Source organism: Chelon labrosus (assembly GCF_963514085.1).
Source record: "Chelon labrosus genome assembly, chromosome: 15".
In the NCBI taxonomy this organism is placed as follows: Eukaryota; Metazoa; Chordata; class Actinopteri; order Mugiliformes; family Mugilidae; genus Chelon; species Chelon labrosus.
Window position 1 is genome coordinate 8,782,761 of NC_140348.1, and position 12,113 is coordinate 8,794,873.

A 12,113-nucleotide genomic window follows, 5' to 3' on the forward strand; every position below is an offset into this window, starting at 1 on the left:
TTACAGTGTTGCAATGCTGCATCTCTGTGTTATCCCACTTAAGGTATAATTTTCAGTCTGAATGTTGAGACTATTTTCTCTGTATCATAACTGCTGTGTGTAAGACCCATCATCATAAATTTATGGCCCAGTGATTAGCATTTTCTACTGGAACTAAGTTCTCTACTAAACAAAATACCAAAATAGCTGGACTTAAATAGTGTTCAAATATATCATTGTTTGTGATGATATATAAATTTTATGCTATTATTTATTGAGCTTGTTTCTATTTGAAGCTTAATGGGTTAAAATTTGATTAATGTACTGTGTTTTGTGGTCTTAAGTGAAAAGAAGCTTTGCTGTGGGAATGCACCTTTAAAGAAGCAGGGTCACACTCTTAACAGCAGGGGGCAGTATGAAATCAGACATGTCAGACAACTGGAGAGCTTTCAAGTCTCATTTTATTCCTCTAAAATGTCTCGCCAACTAGTCAATACCAGAAAAGTTTTACTCAGCATCAATAACAAACATTTTCATACTTAATGTCTAATCCAGCTACTTTCAGAAACAGGTATATCATATATATCACATGTTATATCATGAGGTGTAAATCCTCAACATACCTATATCCACAACCTACATTTTTTGTAACTTTAAAGAAAAAGCTTTCTCAGAAATTGTATTTTAAAAAGGGTAAAAAATAACAAAAGTGTCTCTCAAGAATTCCATAACAACACAGTCATTTCTTTGTTTCTTACTTGTTACCATTAACATAACCAGTCTTTCAAGGTACATAGCCATTAGATATATTTATCCTTACTTTTTAATAGCAACCATTGTGAATATCGAGACACCAGCTAAACTTATGCCAGCCTTTTTAGCTTTACCAACAAACCTCCCAGGCCATTCTGTTTTTCTCCATTTCCGCTGGCTGTGGGATATCAAACCATAAATAATCAGTCAGAAGTCTCTTTTTTATTACATTTGATTATACATTTGAAATGAGCTGTGACCTTACTGAGACCTCATTTATAATCTGGTCTTCATGTATAGTATCCATTTACGCCCTCCACAGCCACTCTCATTCCTTGAACTGTTGTACAAATGCTGGTGCCTCTCTGTCCATCTACTTGCCTTTGCATCCCTTCAGATTAAATCACATTCAAACAAAACAAAATACACATTTCTTCATCTGGGTTATTTGTTTAATAAAAGTTAAGAATTTACATATATCTGCAAAGATCACACTGATACTAAAGAGACTCTGGTGCCTAAGTGGCAATTGGAAGCTGTGATATCCAGTGACAAGTGTACATTCAGTGACAGCCTGGGCACATGTTGAATGTGACCTGTGCTAAAAAGATAGCATTTCTTTCTGGCTATAGTGAGCATAGGTATTTGGCACAACCTCAAAACACTTTGCAAGAGCAAACCGTATCTTCACTTATAGTTCCACGGTGAGATGAGGTGTTTAAAACCATTTCACATTGTTCAACATTATTTAAACCCTCGGACGAGAAGACTTGATCACCCTGGTTTCTATTTAATAATGCTACAGACAGAGTGGATAAAAAACATTGTGCATATTCTCTGTGCATATTATGTAGTAGGACATATAGGTACTGAGAATTACATGTTTAAAGATAGAAGCCTTTGTCCACCTTACCCTGTCACATCACACAACATACATCTTCAGTGACTTAACCCTATGGTCAGACCTGCAGCTATTTGTTTTTCAGACATTTCAAGTTTCAAAGAATAATTCAGTACAGGCTCTGTTTAGATTGTTTTTCTTCTAAATTAGTAGAAGGGATCTCCAGAAACCTTACACAAACCTCCCCCAGGACAGGCATATGGTGGGTTATATAGCATACAGTATATGACAAAATTTCCCTTATTATTATTGTCACTCAGTTAAATGTGTTAGCAGCAACGTAAATGTGATTGGACTGCATTTTGAACAGCAAGTACTTGTTTATGATCCATTACCATTATTCAGTGTCTAACATGTTAGAAAAACTTGACTGGTTTTTAAATTTCATTTCAATTCTGAATTATTTTATCATCTCATTTCATTAAATCCCTTTAATAATTATGTAACAAAAGAGGTTGTCCCTGGCCTCCAGACACGAGGCTGGACACCTCCCTTGGTGGCAACAAAACGTGGTTTGGGTGCCTGAACTGGGTTGGGCTTGAGTGGGGGCAAAGAGGCAAGGATACTGAGCTCAGGGGCACTCTGGAACTGCTTAGCCTTTTGGAGTCCAGTGGTGTATGATACTGGAGCATAAGGTGTAGGAACTGCATGGGGCACAGGGTTTGGAACAGGGGCAAGCAGAAAATTTTGGGAGGTAAGGCAGTCCAGCTAGTTGGGAAGGAGGTGAAGCCGGGGTCTGAGCACTGACAGGTGCTGGTGTCAAGAGATGGGCTGGAGTTGGCGTGAAAAAAGCAGGAGGTGGGGAGGTCATGCCGGAATGAGTCAAGCGTTCTCCAAGGGTAGTGGCTGATCGAGGGGCAATGACTTTGGGAGCCAGAGAAGGCGCTGACATGGGCGTGGGTGTGGAGAACCGCTTGACCTCATAGACGCGGGCTGTTTTAATGGGGATCTGCCTAGGTGAGGTCAGTGAGCTGCCCACCATTGTTGCTGTGTAGTCACCCTGCTGGGCCTGATAAGACGGCATTGCTGATAGATTAGCCGCACTGCCCCCATAGTTGAACATTGCAGAGTTTAGTTGATAGGGCTGCCTTCTCATGAAATCCAGAGCCTTGATACCCTCTCTTTGGGAACCTCCTCTACCCCTGTTGTCGGACTTGCTTGTATCCCTCTGGGGCCCTGTAGGTATAGAGGGGCCCAAGAGTGGGTTGTACCCAATAGGTGGCGGGGCACGGACATTTGGGGAGTATTTCCATTGTGAGGGATGGGAAGGACTGAGGGAGTCAGTGGGTTGGCCTGGACTATGCAAGGCCACTTCCTGCTGGTAAGGGGTCTCAGATGGGGTGTCCACTACATACATACCCATGCGACTCTGCCTACGGGCAAACAGCTGGGCCCCCTTTCCCCCTGCCTGAAGAATCTGTGGGGCCTCATGGATGACCCTAGGCTTGGGTGCCACTGGTGGAGGCATCCTCCCTGTACCAGCCTCGCCACTCCTCTCTTCCTCTGCACCATCATAGATAACCTCACTTGGTGGTTGGCCATATTTGTGTCGGGTGGACCTGTCATCCAAGTTCTGCACCATAGACAACAGCTCAGGATTGGGTGAGTTCTTTTTGACATCTGGCACATTAAACATAGGTTTGGGTTTTCCACTACGCCGTCTAGCCTCAAGTAAGATTCCTGTTCGACTTGTTCCACCAGGAACAGGGGTTGGAGCTACAGCTTCAGGCTGAGAGACCACTGATACTGGAGCTATATGTGCCATGGAAAATTGGGGTGGTGGTGACTGAGCAACTGATGCTTGACGTTGAGGCACTGGGGCAACTGGGTCAGCTGTGCCAGGAATTTGAGATTTAAGAAGAACAGGGGTTGGAACCATTGGTGCTTGAGGAGCTGGAGGTACTGAAGGTACAGGCACATGGGTAACAGCTGCAAATGGAGCCTGTTGAACTGTAGTTACTGGTGGTGATGACTGCACTGTATCCACAGAGAGTGAAAGGGCTGGAGGGTGAAAGGTAACAGAAGCCTCTGGTGTTAGGGCCAAGGGACCCTGATGTATAGAGGACGGTGGGGATAGCACTGATGGAGGACCAGGGGGTAGAAGTGAGTTTACCGATACAGCATTAATAGCTTGTTCAGAGGCAAAGGAGAATGGTGGTGGGACAACAGCTGCTGAGGCAGGACGCTGAGTCTTGGTGACAGGTGGTCGGAACGTTACCGGGGCAGTCGCAGCTCGAATGCTAATGAAGCCAGGGGTAAAAGGACGTGCCGTTCTGTTGAGAACATTACTTGCAGGTTGTTCAGGTGTTGGTGTTTCAGCTGATAGTGGCGGACTAGTCAGAACAGTCACTAAGGCAGTGGCCGGTTTGGGTGCCACAGTTGGAGATGACATCTCCATGCTAACAGTGCTAACTGCAGAGTATGACATGTCCCCACTAGATATTGCATGGGCTGTAACAGCAACTGGAACCGGAGCTTGAGATTGCGTTGGCTGCGACAATGTAGGGCCAGGTGGTATTATCTGCTGAGGCTGGAGGTGTGGTTGTATTTGTGATTGTATTTCTGGATTCAACTGACATATCTGAGACTTCTCCTGGACTTGAAATTGAGGAGGAGCCTGTGGTTGTGCTGCCTCTACCTTCTTGGCATGCTCAGCGGCCCTCTTTCTCTGTTGCTCAAACAACTGGGCACCCTTACCTGCTGTGTCACTCAAACCTGGACTTGGAGCATCTTCTGCTCCATCACCACGGCCTTCAGTGCCTGCAGTTGCCCTTTTTTCCAGCATATCCAAGTAGTCACTATCCCAAGTTGGGTCGGGAACTGATGAGAAGCCATCCTCATCAAACTCAGATTCACTGCCAGGGAATACCCCATCTTCCTCTTGTGAGTCCTGACACCTGTCTTCATCAACACTACCAAAGCTGGTGAGGGTGTACTTCTTGGAGCGTTGTCTCCTTTTCTTGAACATCAGCACACCCTTGGAGTGAGGGTTCGGAGCATCTGTCAGTAGGGATGCAATTGTTCGACACTTGCTTTTTGCTTCCTTTACCTGTTTGTCTTGCTGTGTATCTCCTCGGTTCAGTTCTGTAGGGTATGAAAGTCAAAGCTATTAGGAATGGTTCCACAGCAGCCTAACTTAAGTACAAAGGTCAAATGTTTTAAATTACAATAGTTAACGCTTAAAGAGCTCAATCTGACATGAACTTATAAACCTATTCTGTTCGCCATGCTCTCAGTAGGCATCCATCTCTTAACTTTCCACAGAAGAGCTTCTGGAAAAATTCCAGGCAAGCCTACAGCTTCTCACATTAGCTGGGGTGAAGGATAAATTTGCACCTTACTTAGCTTATGTACCAGACATCTAACTTAATTTAATATATTTGAAAGTGAGTGGAAAGTTGCATGTTGCAGGTGGCTGGAAGGAGAACTTCAAAGGGCAGCCACATCATATCTTTTAACTTCTCTTTTATGGTATTAAGCTGATTTTTATAGACAACCTAATTCTGTTACTCTAATATGAACTACCACGTGAAGGGAGTTCTTAACTTGTCCAGGACAGAGAAACCAAATGGGACATTAGAAAGGTAAACCAGCAGTCAGTGATAGCATGGGGGATTACAGGAGTAAATTTATTTAAGTTCTTGAAACTGCCCGATGACTTCAAATAGATCAGCTATGTCCTTATCCTGAGCTTAAAATGGATGATGGACAGGATGACAAGTTGTCGGAAAGAACGCTTAGTCAGTGTCAGTGCTGTCTATTTGTTGTGTCACAATTTTTAACCTCTCTTCAAAGTTTGTGACACCCTGGCCTGTTTGCAAACTAAAAAATCACACTTGTCCTCGCTCCTAAAATTGATAGCTAAATGAAAAGACAGCAAGAGAAATGTTTACAGAGAGAAGAGAGGCAGGGGGAGATCAGGGAAAATGAGAGTATCCCTTGATTGCTACTTGATACCTATAAGCAGCTGCAGATGCTTTTCAGTGCCCAGAGATTTATCACTGGGCTTTTTACACACTCAACTGATGGTAAATATAGTAAACTACACTGGCCATGCTCTGTTTAACCCTAAAGTGCTGTTTCAAATCAGCAGCTGATTATGCTGTGTAGACAGAAATATTGTCAGTTTGTTGTTTAAGATGTGGGCACTTGAACATAGTATCGGATATTGTGTAAATATGTAATTTAAATATATATATATATAATTCCAAATTTAATTTCAGACTGGTAAATGAAGTTATATTTTTACTATGAGGACTGAGTGTGCTGCGAAGCAGATGTCACATGAATATAATGTAAAGAAAATCATGATCAGGAATCAAAAAATGAAATAAATACAAAGGGCAAAGACCTGTATAAAAAGGTTTTCAAAAGATTAAAATGTATTAAAAATCTGTTAAGAATGTTCTCCCTGTGCCTTCGTGGGTTCTCTCCGGGTACTTCCCCCCACCGTCCAAAGACATGCTTGTTAGGTTCATTTGTGAATCTAAATTGGCCGTGGACGTGAGTGTGAAATGTTGTGTGTTTCTCTGTGTTAGCCCTGCGATAGATTGGCGACCTGTCAAGGGTGTACCCCGCCTCTAGCCCAGTGACAGCTGGGATAGGCTCCAGCCACCCCCTATGCCACCCTCCAGAAGACAAGGTTACAGAAAATGAATGGATGAATGAATGAATCTGTATCTGTTGTGGACCTAACAAGATTGTGACTTTTATTTATTTGACACTTCAGGAATGTGTACAGCTGTACTTACTGGCTTGCTTGGCCTTTTCCATGTAGGTTGTTGTAAGCTCCTCATCAATGGGTTTATTCACAGGACCTACCATGGGTACAAGCTGGCTGCGGGAGCCCAGCATCAGAGCTTCTTTTGCCCTCTCAGGGGATACCAGTGGCACGTTGGCTGGCTCTAGAAAGCCACTATCCTCCTCTTGACCTGCGTCCCGTGGACCCTGGTCATCTGCTGAGGAGATAATGGAGGACGTCTCAGTAGATGTCTGGGAGGACCACATTCCTGAAGCAGGAGGTTGGTAAATCACCTCCCTTCTCGCCACTCCTGGAAGCCCCCCTCCTCCATCTCCATCTCCCCCACGTCCATCCAACAAATGGGGGTAAACATGTGCATCTGGAGCACTGTCATAGCCACTCATCTCTGATGTCTCTCCACCCTCAGGAGAAGTTCGCCCTGTTGGTTTCCCAGGGTTTGAATTGCTGGGGCTGCGGCGTTTCTGCCGGCGCTGCCTCTCATAGCCTGCCACGTCTGCATCACTGTCGGTCTCACCATAGTAAGCTTCACTACCAGGTGGAGATGTCAATCCACTAGTTAAAGAGGACCGGCTACGGTGGACCTCACGAACAGGGGCATGGTGGGGTTGAGTCGGTGACATAGCTCGAAGAGCAGCACGGTACTCTTTGTCGATACGGGGAGATGGCGCACGGGTCATAAGCACCACAGACTGAAAACCAGCAGGTGCTCTGTAAGTGAAGAGTTTAAAAATGAAATGAGTTCATAAACGAGGGCTATTGGAGGAGATAATTACTACAAATCTACATTTGATCTGTCTTCAGCACAAGAAAAGGAAATTTTTGGTAGTCGCAAAGTTATTATAATAGAGCTTTAAGCTGAGCCTAATGTATTGTCCTTTACCCCATTCTTTCTTTTTTTATTAATTCTTTTGTTTGTCTGACCTTTTGACCCGGATGTGTAATATTCCAGTGGAGCCATCAATGAGGTTCATTGCCTGGGCATGGGAGAGCGTCCCACATGACTGCTCGTTGATGGACACCAGCTCATCAGCCTCTCGTAGTCCAGCTCTGCATGCTTTGCTGCGTTTACGAACCTGCACAGAGAAAGCAAATTAAAATTTAAAACATACATACACACATACACACTAATAGCAAGAACTTACACAGATGTTGATTTTTGTTGGGTTATATCAGCAAATAGTCAGTTTTAAGTCTTATGGGGCTTCAAGTCCAAGGCAACTCTCAAGTCCTAGACAGCTAGGTCTCAAGGTCAATTCCAAGAGAACTCTTTCATATCTGAATGCTGACAGTGAAATGGAAAGGCCTATGTACAGTGGAGTCCCTCCACTGTATAAGTCTAGTAAGTAAATATTTTAGATGTGCACATGGCCTGCATGATAATGTCATATTTTAGGTCTACAGTCTGGTTTGAAGATGTGTGACGTACTCTATACAGTACTGAAAGATGTCACCAGTATTTATTTTCTGTTGTCTTTTGGTGCTACAATAATAGTATTTGACTGTGAATTGTACGTTCAGTTTTACAGAGATAAAAGATGAAAACCTGACAGAGCTGTGACGCTGTCTTCATTTGTGATAGTGACTGACAGGGACAGAGAGCAGATTTTGTCCTGACAGCTCGATCTTGCTGTGGACATACGCCACATATTACAGCTCGAGTGGAGCACTCGTACACACTTTAACAGGGAAATGCCAGCCAGCAGCCATCTTCATTTGGTGTTTTGCTATTTGTGCCCGAGGTCTGTCAGGACTGTGGCAATTTGCCCAACCTAAATTGCCTCAGGTCTGAGCAAGCCATGGCAACATGTCACATGGTAAATTCAAAGCAGATATTCGGAAATTTTCAAAGGTAATAAATTCAGTGTTTATTACACTCTGTACAGGAATATATTAAATGAATATTATGTGGTAGGTTTCAGAGATAAGAAAGTGTTCCTTTCGTAGCCCTAATTAGTTTTCTTTGCAGCTATTCTGGTTTGCCTGTAATGAAATCCCACATCCCCATTTAGCTAAGCCTTTCAAAGTGGCCTGTGCCTGCTTTTGGCACAGGTTGTCAGTTATTCATTCAGTCAGTCACCTCATGCTTGCAAATCATAACAGCTTTAATACCCTTACATGCTCGCACTCATAGACCACTCGGGGTGGTACAAAAATATACATAAAGTCATATAAATAAACATACAAACCCACATGCTCACAGGCACAAACCTAGTGCGGACACACAGGCTCTTTCAGAGGAGCCCCGCATTGCTCCACCTGTTAGGGAAGATGTGGTACGAGACCTGACAAGAGTATGCTTTCCTACTCTCAGGGGTGAAGGAGGGCGTTGTTTTAGATCGTCAGACAGAAACAGCTGTACTGCACTATATAGGTGACATGGTGTCCTCTGGCCAACTTGTGTACATGTCACTTTGCATAGGTCAACAGTGTAGCAACATAACAGTGTTTCTATATTTGCTGAATACCGTCTGTAAGAAATGCTTGTTTTACTAGTATGGTGAGTGTATTGTTTTAATTTAAATCTTAAACCTTAAGGCAGTAAAAGTTTCCCAGTAAAAGGTGTAAGGCTGGGTTTGCCACCAAGCCTTTTTTAAGATCTGGAATCAGAAACCCTTCATTACTAAATGGAAACTGTTGTACCAATGCATCTACATTTGTTTGAACATAATTGTTCATGATAATGTTAAATAAATGATGAAAAATACATTGCTTGCCTTTCATATATATGACGTGCAGATAAAGGTGCATGTTTAAAACAAAAGTTTTAAATCATTTAAGATGTTTTTATCTTGAACTGAAGAATATGCAGATGTGGTGCTTGACCAGAAACAATACAAAAGAAACAGTATAAAAGAGGTTTCCTTTATGTGAACCCACACAAAAGAACTGTACGTTCTTCTCTAAGTTGGTGCACATGCAAAAATAGCGTATAAGGCTAATTTTGGGAGACCAAGGTGAAACGCACACCTTGACTGACCTGTGACCTGTTTCTATTTAACCATAAATAACCACCTGGAAAAGTTCTTCTGCTCAGTCAGCAGTTGTTGAAAGTGTGTGTGGATGTTTGTCTTTGTGTGGTGCACAAAACATGAACTATCAGACTACCAGAAATAAGATTTCTCAGTAGGAAAAGAACGGTTTTGTCTCGATGTTCTTTAACCATGACAAGTTTGTTGGAGAGTAGGGAAATGACTGTGAACTATGATTTTAAAACTCACATCTCAGATTCTGATAACATGGTAACAATTTGAAAAAAAAAAAAAAAAAAAATCAAACAAATCAAACAAGGATCAATATCAGAAAAACCTATGATCTGTGTTCTATCATATGTGCAATTTTTATGCTTGAAAGTCTGATTAATCATATATTATCCGCTTATTATCATGTACAACTGATCTTGACTGGAGATCAAGGATGAAATCTAGACTGCTCTGCTGGCACCAAATGCTTGCCCATGAAGAATTTGCTCTTGTGGAGTAAAATGAGCAGAGTGACCCCTCTAAGGTTAATTTTCCTTTGCTTTCAGTTAACTTATGTCATTAAAGAAGACATAGATATAAAACTAAATCTCAGGTAATCTTCTAGCTTTAACTTGACTATGCATGGCTGGAGTGATCTGAGTTCCTTGCTGTATTAGTGCAAATTATGTGGTTTAGTGGTAAAAATCAAAGCATGGTTATGGGTGAAAGGTGTGCAACATCCACAATCTCCTCTCAATAAAAACAAATAAACAGTCTTGAAATCAATGACCTTATTGTACCAAAAGACCTCTACTACAATGCACATATTTCTTGGCTCAATGTACTACTGAAAGACAAAGTCAAACAAAGTCATGGCCACCTGTTACAAATCAAGAAACCAATGGAGCTGTCTTCAAATTTTGGGTCTGTATAACTCTAGTTTCACTATAATCCTGAGCAATTAAAAAGAAGAATTACTCAGTGAAAGATATGAAGTGAGGCTGCCTTACAAACCTAGTTAGCTATACTTGAAGTTTAAAGTTCACCCAATCAATCATCAGCACACCTCTGCATGATAACCACTCTTAAACTAGATTATGACTCATCTTCAGGCCCCAAACCAACGTGCACGGCAGCTGATATCCCATTTCAACTTTAACAGCTCCTTAAATCTCAACCTAATATATCTTAGCTGATGTTTCACTTCTGTTTAGTGAGGTCTTATACTACCCAGTGTTCACTCAGCAAACCCTGAAATGCTATCGTCTGTCCAAACTTCTGAGTGACAAGCCTTACCTTAGCCACCTGGAGTGGTTTCTGATGTTCCACACCTCCCTGGAGACGAAACCCCCATGGTGCTCCACCAGACAATGTAATTATCACTTCCTCTGCAACCATTGTTCAGCTCTCTGTGTCTTTTTTTAGTCTTTTCTTCTTTTTAGTGGTTATTTTCCGTCCCTCTTTGGTTATTATGTTTCATCTGGGGGCCCCACTCAGTGCGTTGGCCCCATGGTCAGCAGTTAGGGCCCCCTCAGAGAGCTCCGACCTGCTCTTAGCCTGCCACACTGTCCGGGTGCTGACTATCCTCTGAGCTCCGGGGCCGGCACTCACACCTGAACACACACACACACTTCAGTGTGCCCACCCATAGCCAGAGCGGGCCAACCATCATAGCCTAAGGAAAGAGAGAGGAAAAAAGAGAGAGAAATATGATGGGAGGGGGTCTGTGTCTGCTTACACTGAGGAATGCCTGGCCCAAATGAGAGAGAGGAGGGTCCAGCTCAACACTTGTCCCGTCACTCAGACCTGTGCCACTGGGTTGCTGATAGCCCCTCCAAAAATAGGACACCACCACTACCTTCACAGCTTTGCCCGCTCCTCTGCAGACCCAGGCAAAGTTCAGAACATCCAAATGGCAGTGTTTCATAAGGCAGTGAGGTCACTAGTAACCTTTAGCGTCACACCAGGACTCTCGGATTCATAGCTGAAATATGCCCTGATAGAACATACCTCTCCCAGTTAATAACATATAAACAGCCTTCACTTTACACTAAAAGGTGCTGATCAAAATCAGGGATGTAGGCAAAGAGCAGACTGACTCTGATTCAGGTTAACCGCTTAAGCTGCTGCCAGCTCCTGTGGATCTGCAGGCATTCCACGCTGTCATCAAAGAAACTTTGGGATAAATAATTGTGCAAGCTCTGGATGAATAGCCTGCATAGCCGTGCTGAAATACGTCTTAAGATTTTCTCAAGAATGTCAGCGACCAGTGACTGCAAAAACGTACAGAAATAATAGTACAACAAAAACAAATGTGTGCAGTCATCTGTCACAACTAGATTCTGCCTTTTTACACCGAGCCAATCCCTTGAATGTGTTGACAGCCACGGAGGGTCTGAATAAAGACGTTCAACACGGAGAGAAACTAAACTAAGAGAGTTTACATCTTTGATTTTTACCTTGTATGCATATGCATCTGCTAATTCCCAGTAACTACCAAATAACAGTGATGATTATTTGTGACTTTCCATGTGGAAAAACAGATTTTACTAAATGTTTATATTTCATCAACATATATCTTTGTCTGAAACTTAAAAGTAAGCCTGTTACTACTGTACGTGGTATATGATGTTATATATCGTGTTTTAATATTTTGAACCACAAGCATTAAATGAAACGGAAGAGATCATTTGCTATTTCCTCAAAAACAGCTTACATAATGTTCACTTGATCTATAATTAATCCTTATGAATTATGT

The 12,113-nt window shown here is 42.6% G+C and overlaps 1 protein-coding gene across 1 annotated transcript; it reads right to left on the bottom strand.

The window, feature by feature from the left end:
- Positions 1–2,071: 2,071 nt before the first annotated feature.
- Positions 2,072–10,783, bottom strand: synpo2la (synaptopodin 2-like a; the record flags this gene model as incomplete). The annotated part of the gene is given in 5 exon segments (XM_084561203.1): positions 2,072–2,302; positions 2,304–4,717; positions 6,385–7,103; positions 7,317–7,468; positions 10,652–10,783. Coding segments are annotated over 5 exon segments (3,618 nt in total). The 5' UTR covers positions 10,754–10,783.
- Positions 10,784–12,113: the final 1,330 nt, after the last annotated feature.